Here is an 18,853-nt window from a genome sequence, read left to right on the forward strand (position 1 = left end):
GAACACCTGTTGGCAGCTCTAACATTTGTTTTATCAACTAAGAAAACGAATAGTCAAAGCAGCAGCTGCTAGCCCAGAACAACTTAATAAACTAACCGAAAATCTCGTTCACGAGAGAATCACAAAAAGAATTTTTTTAAACTTTTAACTTGGGTTACTGATGACTAGCTTCTTCTTACTCCATGAATAATCAAAACACTTGAGCTTTGTTTATTAAAATTTCTTATATATTTCTTACATATTCCTTATATTTCTGACGTTTTTATATAAATGAGTTGCTCATTTATAAATAAGAAGGAAAACAATGTAGTACAGAAAAGTCAGAACTGGGTTCTGGGCAGCCTGAGTGCAGTCGGGCTCACACACTCGCCACTGGGCATTTTGATACCATCTAACCTCCCAGAACTTCAGTGTCTACATCATGTGAAGGACTAGATCAGGGTTTCTCAACCGTGGCGCTATTGACATTTTGGGCCAGATAATTCTTTGTTTGGTGGAAGAGGGCTGCCCTGTGCACTGTAGGATGGTTATCAGCATCCCTGACCTCTACCCACTACATGCCAGTGGCAGCCCCACTTGTGAAACCAAAAACGTCTCTAGACATGACCAAATGTCACCAAGAGGGCAAAATCACCCCCACTTGAGAACCACTGGACTAAATATATCCTCAATTTCTCTCCAGATCTGATATCCCACAAAATATATTAAACATTTATTTTCTTAAATGTTATTTGTTAAAACAGTGGTCAACATGCTACCTGTGAGGATACTCATTTTGATTTTTAGAGAAACTGGAATACAGTGACATTTATACCAATTCTAACTTTAGTAGATTCTAAAATCTTTTTTTGGAATGAAAATTCACAAAAGAACACCAAAGCAATATATAAGAGAAATTAATGTAAATGAAGTATATGTCAATAATATTTTCATCCCATTTTCTAGGGTAACTCCTTCAACCAGATTAAAAAAACAAGAGAGAAAAAAGAAAGGCATATTAAACATGTTCTTTATCTAGTTCTATCACATGTACTTTTAGAAAACAAAAGGGCCATGTAACACCAGGAGCAATTTAGAGTATCTGACTTGTAGAAAGTAGAAAAAAAACTTAAAGCTACTAACAATCCTTTAAAAATATTTTTTAGGGGCCGGCCCCGTGGCTTGGTGGTTAAGTGCGCGCGCTCCGCTACTGGAGGCCCGGGTTCGGATCCCGGGCGCACACTGATGCACTGCTTCTCCGGCCATGCTGAGGCCGCGTCCCACATACAGCAACTAGAAGGATGTGCAACTATGACGTACAACTATCTACTGGGGCTTTGGGGGAAAAAAAGGAGGAGGATTAGGCAATGGATGTTAGCTCAGAGCCAGTCTTCCTCAGCAAAAAGAGGAGGATTAGCATGGGTGTTAGCGCAGGGCTGATCTTCCTCACAAAAAATATATATATATATATATATTTTTTAATAAGCATATTAGAAAAATGTTACACCATCTTATTAATACCTGTTTTTCCTCCAAATTCGTGGAACAGTTAGACATCTTACACTCTACATCTAGTATTCAATCTGCTCTCAAGTCATAAAGGTACATACTTCCATAGGGGAAATAACCATGTATTCCATTTCCCTGAAGAACTGTCATTCCTTTACCAAGTTTTTTCTTCAGTAAAATTAGTTTCAACTGCCCAGAGGCCAAACCCCATCTCACAGATCGCCATTCCTCTATGGAACTCGGACCCTAAATCCACCAGCGTGATTATCACCCAAGTAACCCTCTCTTTGCAGCAGGAACATATACCGAAAGGTCACTTTCTCTGTTGACAAAGTTATTTTATAATTCATGTCAAAGTATAAGAAACGTGTCAAAAGATTTTACTTACAGCCCCCAAATCTAAAAATTATACTGGAAAAGGGACTTCTTAAGAGAAAGTTAAGTGCCTGAAGTAGCCCATGGTTCTAAGATGATATAACGACTGTTACAGTCACAAAAATTCTACATGTAAAAGAAATCAAAGCATGAAGCAAATGCGTTCCTCTTTAAAAAAAATAAAATGAACACAAAGAATATCTAAAGTGTGTGTGCATGAGGACCATCTGGTCCTTTCCTTTCACTTTACTGATGAGGACACTGAGGTCCAAAGTCAACTCCCGAATGCTGGCGTACGTAGATGAAGACTCGCCTCCTCCACACGCCTGTCCTAGTTTTCCTTCCTCAGTTCAGTGTATTAAACTATCTGGTTATACAATTTCTATGATGTTTACATAAGAAAACAAGTAAGTGGTTATATTCATGTTCCCAAGCTGCCACAACAGGCTACAGCTGTGGTGTAGAGGAATGACTATGTAATGGAAAAACATCAAATCCCATGAAAAGGCAGATGTTTAGGCCTGTAGACTAATTCAGCAAGTCCTCTGCTAATCCTTTTCTCACCTAAGTTTCCTCCAACAAGTGGAGCAAAATACAGCCTTATGAACCACAGCCCAACAACCTTCACATCAGTACAGCACAGCATTAAATACAAACACACCCTGAACCTGACCTACCAAAGTCTCATTTGAATAAAACACACGCACTCTCTCATATACACAGAAAGACAATAATGAGGACAGATTTTGTATAGGACATGTGGAACCTGTCTCATTACTTATATAAATGAAAGGGTGTGTAGTATTCAACATAAGATCACACATACCCTAAGAGTCAAATGCCTTTAACTGCCCTCTCCCCACCCCCTGCTTCCCCAGAATTCCCCTAGTTCCAAGTGTTGGTCCTGATCCACAGGTCTCCTGGCCTAAAAGGCCGGAATCTGCCTTAAAGCTGACATTTGGGATGCAATGTGTCGATGGGGTTGTACTGTTCTGCTTTCAGTTTTCAAAGCACTCGTATGATTTTGTTCTATCAAAGGACAAGGAAGGAGAAAAGCAGTTTAGTGGTGCTCATGCGGAGCACCACTCACGCAGATTATCTGGGACAGAAAACAGCTCCATTGCCCTGCCTTTTTCTATAGCTTCACCTAATTATGCAATTCCTTCTTTTTAACATTAAGTAGTATTCAGCTTTACAATATTACGTCAGTAACTGGAAATCCTTCAAATTCTCCCTTCCGGTGGGATTTAAAATGTTTCTCGGCAATTCCAGAGTATTGGTACCGGCCCAACAGGGATGGTCTCATTTCAAAGTGTAGGCTGCCACCTACTGACTGTGATCCCTCCCCGCAACACTCAGCTGTCCCCAGAAAGCCAATCAAGCCCACAAGAGGTTCTCTTTGCTCTCATTTGAAGTCACTTGATGAAATGTATTCAACTATATCAATATAATCTTTTAAATATAAATTCTTTCAACTTGAAAAAAAAGAATACTAAGCAGACACGTTTCTGTATTGCCAAAAATTCCTGGCCTATACTCAAAAAGGCAGAGAATTATTTTTTAAAGGTATGTGCTATTTTTAAAATATGCAAAAAGTTCTATTTTAATATATTTCTCTTCACTATTTCCTTTATTCTTCACTCCTGAAAGCTGAAGCCCACCCCTCTCATTCAACAGAGTAGTGGTGATTTAATTGTTCATATTGTTCAACCTGTAATTATTCAAAACTTGAATCCATAGTCCTAAAGCTGTTGTAAATGTCACAGCAGCTGCTGACAATAAAGCTGAAAGTTAATTAGCTCAGCCCCTGTCCTGTAGACAAATCCGCCAGTGCTCTCCATGAGTAGCCAAGTTTTTCAAGTAAGAGTTATTTTCTCCCTGTTTTAACCTATTTTTTTTTTAAAGATTTATTTATTTATTTTCCCCCCAAAGCCCCAGTAGATAGTTGTCTGTCACAGCTGCACATCCTTCTAGTTGCTGTATGTGGGACGCGGCCTCAGCATGGCCAGACAAGCAGTGGGTCGGTGCACGCCCGGGATCCGAACCCGGGCCGCCAGCAGCGGAGCACGTGCACTTTTAACCGCTAAGCCACGGGGCCGGCCCTAACCTATTTTTTAAGAAAGAAAATCAGACCAACCAAAAAACATTAAAAAGAGATAAAGAAATCTCCTTTCTGAGGCCATCGGCCACTGTCTTGGTGAGATAGTCATGGGTAAATTCACTCAACAACGTTCACAAAACAAGTACCCGCCTGACACTATATGGCAGCCAGGGACGTACAGATGATTTAAATATCTGTTGCCTTGAGAAGGTGTCAGGCGCAGAGATCTGATGAGGAGATAATTACAATATAACTGGCCATACGTCAAGATGTGAAATCCGAGCCGTGAGACAGCGGTGCCAGGGTCTGCCTGGAGGGTCAGAAGAGCCATACAGAGGAAGCTTCTGAAGGCAAAACAGGAGTTTACAAGGTAAGTCAGATGGGAGAGAGAGATCCAAATGGTATGTGCAAGGGAAGAGAGATGGAAAAAACAGGGGCCTAGGGAAAACACGCAGTAATTCAATATTAGTCAAGAATAAAGTGAATGAGGTCAGCCAGGAAGGTAGGGGCAGATCTCAACGTCTTTTGAATATCCTGTCAAGAAATGTGCATCTTAGAATGATCACCCTGGTAACAAGGTAACGAATAGATTGGAGGGAGGGTGATGACTAAGAAAAGCGATGAAATGGTCCAAGCAGAGATGATCGAGGAGCTGAAGTGAGACTCCAGGACAGTGAGGATGGAAAGAAGAGGCCATACTCAAGACCAACTATGCAGATAAAATCATAGGACGTGACTGGATGTGGGGAATGAGAAAGAAGGACAAGACGAGGATCTCCCGGTTCCTGGGGCATAGGCAACCGAATGAATGGTGGCGTGTTCACCCAGACAGGAAATGTAGTGGGCGGCATGGACTTCCCGGGTGGATGTAATGAATTCAGCTGAGTTTGGAAATGCTGAGTGTGAAGTAACTGGAACATCGAGGTGAAGATGTGCAGGGGTACACTGAATACCCAGATCTGAAGCTCAGGCCAGAAATTAGACTGGAAATAGAAATGCGAAGTCACTAGTGTGTGAGCAGCAGGTGACATGGATAAAATGCCCCAGACAGAATGAGTAGCGAGAAGAGCACATGGATGAGAACCTGGGCAGACAGCCAACAGAAGACGCACCAGCTTAAACAAGCACGCGGCATGCTCCACACTGGCTCAGGCCAGATGGAAGAGGGAAGGCTGGAAACTGCTCCGCAGTATAGGACACCAGATCTAGACAAGACTAAGTTATAAAAGGATAATTCAACTTCTGGTTTCCAGTTCCACACGTAAGGAAACTAGAAGTCGCCATTCAATCCTAACAAGTAAAAAGCTGAGGAGACTGAAAAATCAACAACTCTTCTTGGACGCAAAAAAGAGGGGAGGACACAGAGCAAACCACTGCCCCCAAGACTAGAGAGACAGTCAGATGAATACACGCAATCTCAACGTACCAGGGTGGAGACCCAGGAGTGGAAACCACTGCAGGACCCAGTGCCCGGGCAGGAAAATTTGGACTGTAACTGATAAACTGCTGGAGGCTCAGTGTGATCAGGTCTGAGAGTTAAAAACTCCAGGGGACCCAGGCATAGGGGGCCCCCACAATAAAGTAAGGTTTATCTCCAGCAGCTCCACCAGGTTCCCACAGTAAATATCAGAAAAATCCCCTCTTGCTTCCAGCAGGGAAACCAGACAAGGAACCATTTTGAAATACACAGAGCACTCCCTTCTTAACAAGGCCTGAACTCAGGTAAAACCAGTTAACTAGAGCCTAACCTACTGGGTATTATCAGAGGATAATTGACTGGTGATTGACTGGGGGAAGGGAAAGACCCAACTCCAGCCCACTCGAGCTATCCTGTCCCACCTGAGGGGGAAGAAAAAACCAAGCAACTTGTCAAGTTCACAGTCCAGAAGCACAGGCTCACTAAAAGACTGAGACCTAATCACAGGACTACAGAACACTTCCCCTCCCCCCGGCCTCATCATATCTTTAAAGGCCTGCTTACAGCAGTTCCTTTTACCGGGTACATACAGTCTGGCTATCAAGAAAAAATTACAAGGCATATCAAAAGACAAAAAACACAATTTGAAGAGACAGAGCAAGCATCAGAACCAGACACAGCAGAGATGTTAGAACTATCAAACCAGGAATTTAAAGCAACTCTGATTAATATGCTAAGGGCTCTAACGGATAAAACAGACAGCATGCAAGAACAGATGGGCAATGTCAGCAAAGAAGAAAATCCTAAGAAAAAAACCAAAACTACAATTCTATGCTTTAAATATTAGTTAATATATACAAATATATTCAGGTATATTCAAATACAGTCTAGAAGTACATATACCAAGATATGTACAGTGGTTTTCTCTAGGTTATCTCTGGAAGTACAGGCAATTTTTATTTTCTTCTTTATGCTCTTCTATATTTTCCAAATTTTCTACAATGCATATACATTACTTCTGAAATCAAATGTATAAAGGTTTTTAATGTTTTTTAAGGGTCTAGGTTGTAGGAGTCTGAATTAGCTGGAACTAATGGAGATAGTTTGAGATAGCTGAGATTGGCCCAACTACCTCAAACTCTAAACAACTGTTAGAAATAGACAGCTAGGAGAAAACAGAGGGACAGGACCCAGAAAATCAACCTGCTCTAAAGGGAAGAGAAAAGAATGACCTGGGAGTTTCCTCCTCCAAGCAAGATGGAACATGCTATGGTTTTTTAGATTCAAATAAAACATAACCTTAGAGGAGAGTGGAACAAGAAGGAACAACAATTAGAAAAAAGAAATCTTAAAGACCCTCACTCCTTACTCTGTGAGCACACGTGAGCTTCATGAGGCAGTGGTGAAGGTAAGAAGAACAGTAGATGTCAAATCCTCCCCCTCAACTTAACTGCTTTGCTGACTTCCAGATTAGATAAGACTGAGAGAACAAATCAAAGGTCAAAAGCACCTCAAAGGCATCCCTGAGAAGAAGGAATTGAAACACACTCCTTACGCAGCAAGTCAGAGTAGGAATGCTGGGATGGGCCAAAAGGCATTCCGAGGGTTTTAGGTCTGAGTCAAATGAAGTGAGTGAAAGCAACAGGCAGAAATCAATCACGTGCCAGGCAAAAGACACAGACCAGTTGGGAGGAAACATGCAGAAGTGGTAACGTGATGGGTAATTTTATGTGTCACCTTGGCTAGGCAACGGTGCCGAGTTGTTTGGTCAAATACCAGCCTAGATATTGCTGTGAAGGTATTTTTTAGATGCGATTAATATTTAAATCAGTAGACTTGAAGTAAAGAGGATTTCCCTTCATAATGTGGGGTAATCTCCCACCTGAAGGCCTTAGGAGAAACGAGTGAGGTTTCCCAAACAAGAAGAAATTCAGCCTCAAGACTGCAATGTAGACACCCTGCCTGGGCTTCTAGTCCGCTGGCTAGATTTCAGACGTGTCAGCCCCCACAATCGAGTGAGCCAATTCCGTAAAAAAATAAGTCTCTCTAGTTCTCATTCTCTCCTTCTCTTTTGCTCTTTCTCTCTCCCTGGATATAGATATAGATACAGATACATAGATACAGGTGGAGACAGATATAGATACATAGACATATATACACCTACGTGAATAGTATATAATACATCTATATACATACACACACATAGATATAGATATATAGATCTATCCTAATGCTTCTGTTTCTCTGGAGAACCCTGACTAATGCAGGTAACAGAAGATGAAATCTATTGACAGAGACCAATAGGCCAGAATCTTGACCCAGAGGCAATGGAACTGAAATTGGCTAAGGCAGGCAGCAATAAGAGATCAAAGATTCCTGGACAGGAAAACGACATGATAAAACATTGTGAAGATTATTTTGGAATCTATAATATGTGTAATATGAACTAGATCAGAGGGATGCTACAGTTAGAACACATTTGGAGAAATCTAGGCCAAAGGATTCTGTGGATGGCTGCAGAAATGAAAAAGAACCCCTCTATACAATAAGGATAAGGCAAACAATTTAACAGGCCTATTATGTATTCTCAAGATCTTTAAGTAAAAGTTCTACAGCAATACTGTTCATACATAAAGATATTAACTTACCATATTTGTCTCGCAAGCCAACAGTACATCTAAAGACTCCACCAAAGGCAACATCTTCACCAAATATTACTGGAAAACAATGTTTAAAGAACACATTTTATTTAATAATCCTTACATGATAGTAACAACGAGAAATAAGTAATTTAAATGTTTACATTTTAAATCAGAAAACAGAAATGGACCATAGATCTAAATCAAGTTTCTCAATTTCAACATTTTTGACATTTTTTGGACTGGATAATTCTTTTGTTGTAGCTGCCTGTCCTCTGCATTATAGATACATAGCAGCATCCTTGGTCTCTACTCTGTGGATGACAGTTGTCCCCACACACAGCTGTGACAGCCAAAAGTGTCTCCAGGCATTGTTAAATATAAGGGGATTAAAGTCGCCCCAGTTGAGAAAGAACCACTGATCTAGAATTTCATCTTGTTTTACCCATGAAGAAAATGAGGCCAGGGAAGGAGTAAAGGAACTTGCCAGGTCAGAAAGCAAGCGCCAGAACTCGGACTCACACTGCAGCCCTGAGTCCCTGGTCAGCGGTTTTTACACATGTATACAATGAAGCCAGCAATCTGAAGAGCCGAAGGAAAAGCAGTCCAGGCTGAGACCACAGTCACAAACAGGAAAGTGACGCCGACTGCGTGAAACAGAAAGGAGGCGAGTACGGTGGACGTGGAGAGTGAGGCAACAAATAGTCCAGGTGGAGCTTGAGGGGAGCTTTGCAGTAAGGCCAAGAAAAGAAAATGGCGGGCATGCACAGCACTGACTTCTGTGGACCTCAAGAAAATAACACCCTTCTCTGCTCACCTAGATCAACAGTGCTCAGACAGCATTCAAAACAAAGCAAGGTCTAATTATCCACTAGTTCAGCTCTCACTTCCTCCTACAAAATAACGTGGTTTTCACTTGATCTTAAAACTAGGGATTCTCAAGTAGAAGCCCAAGGTATACTAACTATACACATGAAGTAAAGCCAATCAAATGTAGAAAACATACGGCAGAAGGACAACTGTTTTTTATCAATAATTTAACCTGATAAGATAAAGATTAAGTTACTTATATAGTTATTTATAAATATAAAAAAAAATCTTACAAGTTGAATGACAATATATCCCAAAGGAAAGCACAGAATCAAATCTTTATTTTATAAACAGATAGCTGAACAAAACGGTATTTTCCATTTTTTTATATGCTGGAAAAACAAGAGTACACAGTAGGCATTAATCCAGAAAGTATTAATATAATATCAGGACCACATACACTATGGGAGAAAGTTAACTTGATGACGTTAGATATACATGAGAACTAACTATAGTGAATAAAAAAATGCAGTAATATCATAATTTGAGTATTTAACCTTAATCATTTGATTAGGCCTTTTAAAAATTTCAGGTAGATATCACATTAACCATTGAGCTCCAGACAAATATTTCCAGCAAATCTTCAATTCTGAATTAACACAACTACCATAGTCAAGCACAAAGGAAGTTTACCTGCAGTAGGATCTTTAGCCAATGAGTTATCCAAGGCACTTGTTACTGCCTGGAAAAGATTCATTTTCTGAGTTTGCCCTGTGAAAATTAAAAAAAAAAATAACATTTCATACATTGTAAAATATATAGAAAATAACCAGTTTCTTAACAGTTGATTACAACTTGATTAAAATCAAGGTAGAAAGGAGGGTATAGAATATATTATGTGAATTTATTGGATTATTTACAATGATGCCGGGTTTGTGGAAGATAAAAAAGCAATACGGATTTCAAGAAGCTTGTTGATGAGGCAAAATTTGCACATATTAATTAAAAACAAGTATAAAAAAGGAAGAAGGAATATAAGCAAGTGAACAAATGTGCGCAGACAATAAAAAAGCTCTGGAAGGTCAGCAAAAGGAACCAGCCAGAGTGAGGGTGGTTAGGGAAGACGCCCTGGCCGGCTGGTAGGAAACTCAGCCACAATGACGGCACGGGACCAGGGGCCTGTGTTGACTATGCCATGAGAAGCAAATGGTCATGGGCATGAAACAATGAGAAAGGCTAACAAGAAGCTGCAGTACCCGGAACTGCAGTGTTTGGAGAATACCATAATCCCACACCCAAACACGTGAGACTCGGCCTATTCTTACTGGTCAAGGAGAATCTCTGCAGGACAACCTCCACCTCCCTCAATGGGTAGTCAGGAGAGCTGAATGGAACACACACGTAAAGCACCTAGAACAGTGCCTGCCACAGCGAGTGCTGAACAAACATTAGCTATTTATTGCTAGATTTTGGACTTGGTCCACGTCCTTCATCTTGACCTTGGCATTACTGAATGGTATAAAGCTTTATTTGATAGTTTCCAAATGTTGGAACTCAGAAACATCATGACTTCAGCACTTTGATTTAAGCCTCGGTGCTGCCCAGTGCCCACAGACATCCCAGAACTTTGGGTCAACTCCTCTCCAAAAGCACTATCCAGAGCAGAGAAAGGCTTCTGTCTGAATCTTCTCTGACCCACAGGCCCAATCTTCGCGCTCTAGTGCCTGATCCATGCACCGGTGCTCACCTTAACCCCAGCCATGCTGATATCAAATGCCGCCAACATCTGCTTATGCTGACCACCGTCCCAGCCAACCTCTGTGCTCCTCAGCAGCCTGGTGTGTCCCAAAAGCCAAGGTCTAATTCCCAGGGTGGGTCACAGCAGCTACTGCTGTTACCATCAACCCTCTGGCTGTGAGACACACTGGTCACTCATCCTTTCCCTGGAGATCCAGCTTCTTCCCAAGCCTGGCCTGTCTCCACAGCTGGCTCTGACCTATGACATCCTGACTCTTCCATTATCCACTGACACCCAGCCTTCTGACCTTCTGCCTGCTCTGGCCTCAGATGTCTCTCCGACCCCTTCGACACTGCTGAACGCCCAGGCTTCAGGTCTTGGACTACCCCATCAGACCCGCCCTGCTGCCTTCTGTACCCAAGGACAGGCCTGCTTCCACTCCTACTGCTGCTAGGGATAACAGCAATTTATTAAGAAAGTATTGTTATACCACCTACGTCAAAGGATACGCAATCATACCACATGTCCACGATCACTTCATAATTTATTTGTCTTCAAGCTAAGCCTTTATTATTTAATAGATATTTTACTTAAATCCTTCTCCATTCTATAAAAGTGTTTATTGGTGCCCAGCATCAGATGATAATGGTTTAGGGTAAACTTTTTTCCCAACCCCCATGACATTCCCACTCTTTCTCCTATTTCATACATTTCCTAAAGTAAGATTTTTATTTGTCTATTAGGATTTTCATAGCTAAGAACCTAGGAAGAATGAAAATGCCTAAACATCAAAGCTGGTATTTATTTCAAGTCTGCTGACTATTTGAATTAATACTGAATGCCCCCAGGACATCTTATCTCATTGCTGCGCAGCAAGTTTTCAGTAGGAAGAAAGCAAAGACTTTAATAATAAAAATCCTACAAAGGAAATCTGGAAAGTATTGCTTGATAACCACAAAGAATTTACTTATCTTATAGGAAAATAATTTACAAATAAGGGTATTTAAAGGTTATATTTTCATGTGAGCACATAAACTTTCACTCCTGAATATTTTTTTTCAAATAGATTCAAAATTTTAGGTTTTGGATTAACTGCTATTCTGCTAGACGCTTTTAAAAGTTTTAAATGACAATTATTAAGACAGCAACATCTTTTGGTTCTTTTCAAAGTTGCAGTACGATTTGCGGATGGGTCAGGAAGAAATCACAAGTTACTCAAGGTAAGATCATTTTAAATATTTATTTTCCTTAGACTTACTTATTCTCCTGTAGGTTACCCCAAAGACCACTGATAAAATATGCCTATGTCCCCTCAGGATAAGATAAACACACCTGTCGAATGTCTAACCAAAGCCATACCACTGGTAAGATGTTAAACGAGAAAAAAAATGTCTATGAACACCACTAAAAAATGATTAAACACAGTTGTCAAATCATACAATTATCAGTATTAATAAATGTCTGCTAAACTTCAAAACCAGAGTGACAACTCTTCTTTCCAAGATAAAAAGATAGAACAAAACAAACATAAAAACATACACAGCAGTGCAATTTCCCAGTCGAGGATGCAAGCTAGTGGGTACCCACAGGTAAAACGGGGCTTTATGGGTGGAATTGAGCTGCTCACTCGAAATTGTCCTAAGTAGAGCATCGTGAATGACCAGGTCACATCATCACTGCTGCAAAGACAAAGTGACACTCGGCAGCATATAAGGGACACAACAGAACACAAGCTACCAGACGGTAGGGATTCTGATCCGCTCTCGATCAGAGGTACATGCTCCGCATTTACAACAATGTCTGACATGTGGTAGGTGCTCACTAAATATCTGCTGCATGAATGACTGAACAAATACACATGAGGCAGAGCGAAGCTTGCTCACCAAAAAAAAAAATACACAAAGCAAATTATTAATCACCCACTTAAAGAGAAAGGAACGGGGTAGGAAAAAAGATCTACCAGCGTCACAATTCAAAGACAGACAGCAGGAGAATGGGAGCGGGGGAGACGTGATATTGCAGTAAGAGTCTAATGGAACAGTCAGTTATTCTAAATATTCAGTATGCCGTACTGTTGAAGGAAGAGAGGAGCCTTCCAGAGCTAGAGCATCTGAGACAAAAGAGGCAAATGGGTGCCCAAGGAGCACTCTCCAGAAATAAACAAGGTCAACAGCAGGGCATGTAGACAGTAAGTGCACTTGTAGTTAGACCGCAAACAAAGAAAAATACACAGCTATGATATGGAAAGTTAGGGTCTACGTTCAGAAAACGAAGCTTCCAACAACACATTCGGCCCTGGCCCTCCTCTGAGCTGCCACAGTCCTTGGTATAGACCTGTGTATTACCGCACTTCCTCGTCATACTCCTTAGAGACCTCAGCACTGAGCACAGTGCCTACCACACGCACCACAATCAGTATATGCCTGTTGAAGTGCGATGAATGAATGATTTCAGTGGCATAATCTAGCACTAACCATATTGGGAAATGGAAGGATGCCTAAGAAATCACCTATTGTCTTCCAACAAAACCCACCCCTCCAGATACCTTATTCTCCAGGATCCCTTTCTATGTGCTAGGTATGTACCTCTATCTCATTCTAATCCCTATTAAAGGGTCTCCTATCCTCTACTCCATAAAGTTAGTTTCATGGAGAATTCAAATATCAAGGACAGAACGTTTTATACTAAAATGTAAATGAAGGATCTATTAACACAAATGCCTTTTTAGGTGCCAGTGTATACTGCATATGGATGAAAAGGAAGAAAGTAAAAGGGGGTGGGGGTCACCTGAGGCCAAAATTGGGAGGACCCAAGAGCCTTACAGTTGCAGAGACTGTGGCTAGGGCCCCTAGCTTCCCCTGTCCAGGCCCCAGGTAACCTCAGCCATGGTGTGACAAGCTATGGTTGCTTCCCTTCTTCTGCTGGCTCCTCCTCTACTCAGTCTCTGAACGGTTTTTAAACCCATCTAGATGCTAGTGCCTCCCAAACGGCATCTCCACTCCAGACCTCCCCTCTCAGCTCCTGACCTTTAGAGCCCACAGTCATCAGTTCTCCACACAGGTGTCTGGGCTTCTCTAACTCAACAAGCACAAAACTGAACTCTTGATGTCTGCTCCCAAAACCAGTCTTTCCCATCTAAGCAAACAGCACTACCCTCCACCCAAGCGCCCAAGCCAGAAACCAAGGAGGCATCCTTGAATGTCCTCTTTTTATTCATTCCTTCTATACAATCCATCAAATCCTACTTCCAAATACATTACTTCCAAATTATAGCTTAAAATCTAGTTCTACCAAGCCCTATTTCCAGAACTCACCATCTCTTTCCTGTTCCAGAAAACTACCTCCCAATGGGGATATAAATATGATTATCATTTTATTCACATTTTAGTAAGTTCACAATTATGGAAGGGGGTTGAGCAGACCTATCGTGCTCTATTTCTCAAGCACTGGACTAAAGTTTCGTTGCTTTGAAGACAGAATTCGAGGTTCATCTTGTTGGTGAGAAAAAAATTGCTATTCACCTTTGTAGTATTTGCTAAGTGTTTCACAAAACTGCAACACCTCTTAGTAAATTACTTCTACATGCATTTTATTTAGCACATTGTTTATAATGGAAGCTCTGGAACTTGAATAATTACAATTCCAAAGCTAAAGCTACCACTAACTTGTCGTTGTAACCTTGGACAAACTATCTCAAGACCTCAGTTTACCTAACTGAAAAATGGGAATAAAAACATTACCTACCTCTAGGTTGTCCTAAGCATCAAATGAGATGATGAATGTAAATTTCTCTGCACACTGCCTGCTCGTAGTAAGCACTCAATAAATGTTCACTCTTAGTATTCACAAGACACACTTCCAAAAATGTCAGCGCCAGCATATGAGAAGTTATTAGACAAGGGAAAGGTAACCGTTTTCTTATTGTTTCCGATGTTCTGATGCTAGACACTGGATCTTTTGGAGACTACATAAAACTTGCAGAAGAAATCGTACAAGTCATGCAACTGTCATATTGTGCGACGTGAGGTGTGCTACATGTCCTTCCTACCATTGGAAGCACTAGATGGCTTCCTCCTCCCGTCACCTACATCGATTACCCCTCCTTGGCTAAGGGGCAGCCTAGCCCAGCACAAGATTAGTACTAGGCTCAAATACGAAGCCTGGGAAGAACTTTCCTGTCTCTGGGAAGAACTTGTTCTGTGACCTTGGGAAAATCAATTCAGTTACTAAGTTCCTCCCTTATCTCTTACCTGCCAAAGCAAAGGAAAAAATCTGTTTCTTTTAATACCGCTGCTTGTACTTAGCGGCCCAGCCCCGGGCAAGCTGGGACAGTACCTAAGGCCAAGGTTGGGAAAGCAAGGATGGAGAACGGAGAAAGGGAGGCGTTCCCTGGGCACCACCACCTCCACCCTCAGGCCCTTCTAGACTTCGGTGTGCCCTCTCCCCCACCTCGAGGGGGCCAAGGGACTGCCTCTAGAAGGTGGAAGAGTCACAAAAATAGAGCGAGGAGAAAACCAGAGCCAGACTCTAAAGCAGGACCAGAGTCCAGAGAGCAGGGCAGGGATTATGCGGGGATGCAAGGAGATCAGCCTGCCGGTCCCCGCCCCGGACGCGCGAGGCTGCACTCCTTGCCAGGGCCCGCGGGGCCGCGAGTCTCGGCTGCGGCGGGAGCGGACACGGCAGCCCCCAGCTCACCGTACTCCAGGGGCTCCGGGTCGGGCTGGAAAGTGAAGTGAGCCACCCGCCGACTCTGGGCCGTATCCTCGCCGGCCGAGGCGGGCTGCAGGAAGCCCCGCGGCACCCCCGCGCCCCGCAGCCGACGCCAGCGTCCCCCGGCCCCGGCTGCACGAAGCCTCAACAGCCGGCCCGCAGTCGCCGCTCCCGCCGCCATCCCCACTCGCCGCCCGCGTTTGCAAGCTACGCCGCGGCTCTCTGCCCGCAGGGAGGGCGGAGCACCGAGGCGTCTTCCACATTGGTTGGGCCGAAGGGGCGGTCCCATGAAACGGACCAATCGGAGTTCGGAATTCGGGGGTGGGGAAGACTACGAAGACGGCCGAGCGGCTTTTCCCCGTTATGCGCATGCGAAAGAGGAGGTGGGGCTGGCGTGAGTGAGCAGGTGAGCGCCAATGAAATTGTCCCTGGAGGTGGAGCCTTCCCGCAGTCAGCTGCGTGGGCCGGGGACCTGGACGCGGGCCTGCGATGTTCCACGCTATGCCTGCCTTGGTTCTTTTCCAAAGTCGTTTACATTGTCAGCTCCGACGGCTTTTTCATTTTAAGATTTATACTTTCTTTTAAAATGTAACGCTTTTTCTCCCCTCTCCTGTTCTTTACTTCTACTATCCTATAAGTGAGGGATGCAAAGGATTACTGATTGGCATTGGTTGTTGGTTTTGAGTTTCAGAAAACTCAGGAATCACTGCTCGAAGCCTCCGCCCTTTATTCAAACTCCCCTTAAATGCTTGATAAGCATGTATAGGTTTTTATTGATTTTGTTTTTCTGTATTTAGATGAGAGTGAGAGGCGAACTTAGATTTCATCCTGCAGATCCGCTTAATAGGAATGCAGATGCATTTTTGCCCAGGTGCAGCGAAAATGACCTGACGGGCTTACTGTGATTAGCTTAGAAACTTGGAGAATTCTAATCATTAATTTAAATTTATAATAATCAACTTTGTAAACTTTCTTTTTACAAATCCAAATGTTTAAAAGGATACCTTCTCTGTGCGTGAATTTACAAATCACAGTAAAATATGATGGAGACAAAAGTGAAAGTGTTTCCATCAGATGAAGATGGGAGAGTGGGAAAGGGCAGGCCCAGAACGGAATTTGAAGAAAGATGGGAAGAGAATGAAGAGGAAGGAGTAGGGGAAAAGAATGTTCTTCTACTGTTATTCCTGGCCTCCCTACCCATCTTTGGTTTTGCAAGGAGGCAAGGGAGATACATATACTATATAAATGTGTATACTCATTTAGCAAACATTTATTGAGCATCTACTATATGCAAGACACTAGTGCTGATAAGGGCAGCGATTAATGTTTGCATTGCTTAGATATTTTAAAGTTTAACCAAATAATTTTGTAAGAATAAAGAAAACTGACATCAGGTATACCTATATTAAATTTAATAGGTAAATATCCTCACCTGCACCAGTGCCTGAAATTGTTCCCACTGTTTATCTGATAACTCAAGAGGCAGACACAGTTGAGTGAAGAAATGGGGTGAGAGGATGGCAGAGAGATGCACTAGCTGCCTATTTTCTGTCTGGCATTAAGAGACAGAAATTAGAAACTGCCACAGGGAAAACCAGAATTGTGTCTCCCTTATTCCTACTCCCACACCAAACCCAAAATTCAACATTTTGAGAAGTTTTAATCTTGGTTGTTGTTAGTATTTACTTCTGTTTAATGGTGTGTGTGTGTGTGTGCTGTGTTGTGTTTTTCCGTTTTTGTGTGCATGAAGCATATTTTTTATTTTATTTTAACAGAGGAGAGAGGAAACAAAATAATGAAGGATCTATAAACACAAATGCCTTTTTAGGTGCCAGTGTATACTGCATATGGATGAAAAGGAAGAAAGTAAAAGGGGGTGGGGGTCACCTGAGGCCAAAATTGGGAGGACCCAAGAGCCTTACAGTTGCAGAGACTGTGGCTAGGGCCCCTAGCTTCCCCTGTCCAGGCCCCAGGTAACCTCAGCCATGGTGTGACAAGCTATGGTTGCTTCCCTTCTTCTGCTGGCTCCTCCTCTACTCAGTCTCTGAACGGTTTTTAAACCCATCTAGATGCTAGTGCCTCCCAAACGGCATCTCCACTCCAGACCTCCCCTCTCAGCTCCTGACCTTTAGAGCCCACAGTCATCAGTTCTCCACACAGGTGTCTGGGCTTTTCTAACTCAACAAGCACAAAACTGAACATTCCTTCTTCAGAATGACACCGGGCTCCCTTTCTGTCACCACCTGTGCAACCTGTTGCCTGTTTGGACTCAGCCTGCTTTTGGACACCCATCTTATATAGCAACATAATATTTTGCAGTATTATGTCCTGGCCCCTGCTCTCATTCAAACTCAACCAGAGGCATCAGGGAGGCAAGCAGCAAATGAGTCAAATTCTTGCTTTTAGAATTTTAAAATAGATTTTAAAGCTGATGGCAGAGACAATAATTCGAGAAAAGAGTTTGAGATTTAAAGACTGGTTTCTGGGTATTGAACCTCAAGAACCTGAATGACTTAGGGCATAAAATTTATGATCTAAACAAAAGATTATAAAGAACATGCTAATTAAAGAGCCAGTTTTTCCCACCTTACATGGAGATACAGCCATAGAACACAAAGAACGGCAGGTGTCTTACTGTGTAGATGGGCCTGAAGGAGTATCAAAGGGCCCTCAAACTCCCCACCACAGCATGGCATTCAGAGCAGCAGAATGCTTCTTCCATATGGCCAAGAGAGATGCAGATGACAGCAAGGCCCAGCAGTCAGAATGATGAGGGACTTGTATCTGGAATATGTTTTTTAAAAATTCTTACACTTAACAATAAAAAGATAAATTACCCAGTTAAAAAATAAGCAAAGGGGCCGGCCTGGTGGCGTAGCAGTTACGTGCACGCGCTCTGCTTCTGCGGCCCCCAGTTCACAGGTTCAGATCCTGGGCGCGCACCAACACACCGCTTGTCGAGCCATGCTGTGGCGGCATCCCATATAAAGTGGAGGAAGATGGGCGTGGATGTTAGCCCAGGGCCAGTCTTCCTCAGCAAAAAGAGGAGGATTGGCATCGGATGTTAGCTCAGGGTTCATCTTCCTCACAAAAAAATAAATAAGCAAAGAACTCTCATTCATTGTTGATGGGAAAGCAAAATGGTACAGCTCCTTTGGAAGACAGTTGGCGGTTTCTTGCAAAACTAAACATACTCTTGCCATGCAATCCAGCAATCACACTTCTTGGTATTTACCCAAACGAGTTGAAAACTTATGTCCACATAAAAACCTGCACACAAATTTTATAGCAGTTTTATTCATAATTGCCAAAACTTGGAAGCAACTGAGATGTTGTTCAGTTGGTGAATGGATAAACTGTGGTACATCCAGACAATGAAATATTATTCAGCACTAAAAAGAAATGAGCTATCAAGCCATGAAAAGACATGGAGGAACCTTAAATGTATTTTACTAAGTGAAAGATGCCAATCCAAAAAGTCTAACTACTGTATGATTCCAACTAAATGACATTCTGGAAAACGCAAAGCTATGGAGACAGTAAAAACATCAGTGGTTGCTAGGGTTTTGGAGGTA

The 18,853-nt window shown here is 42.4% G+C and overlaps 1 protein-coding gene across 1 annotated transcript in view; it reads right to left on the reverse strand.

Moving 5' to 3' along the window:
• Positions 1-15,459, reverse strand: part of BCKDHB (branched chain keto acid dehydrogenase E1 subunit beta) — a 214,425-nt gene extending 198,966 nt beyond the window's left edge. The window contains exons 1-3 of the mRNA XM_058566721.1: positions 15,264-15,459; positions 9,524-9,601; positions 8,030-8,098 (exon numbers count right to left, since the gene is read on the reverse strand). Of these exons, the coding sequence (XP_058422704.1) occupies positions 8,030-8,098; positions 9,524-9,601; positions 15,264-15,459 (343 nt within the window). The remainder of the gene's footprint in view (positions 1-8,029; positions 8,099-9,523; positions 9,602-15,263) is intronic.
• Between the last annotated feature and the right edge of the window lie 3,394 nt (positions 15,460-18,853).

This window comes from Diceros bicornis, chromosome 23 (assembly GCF_020826845.1).
Source record: "Diceros bicornis minor isolate mBicDic1 chromosome 23, mDicBic1.mat.cur, whole genome shotgun sequence".
NCBI lineage: Eukaryota > Metazoa > Chordata > Mammalia > Perissodactyla > Rhinocerotidae > Diceros > Diceros bicornis.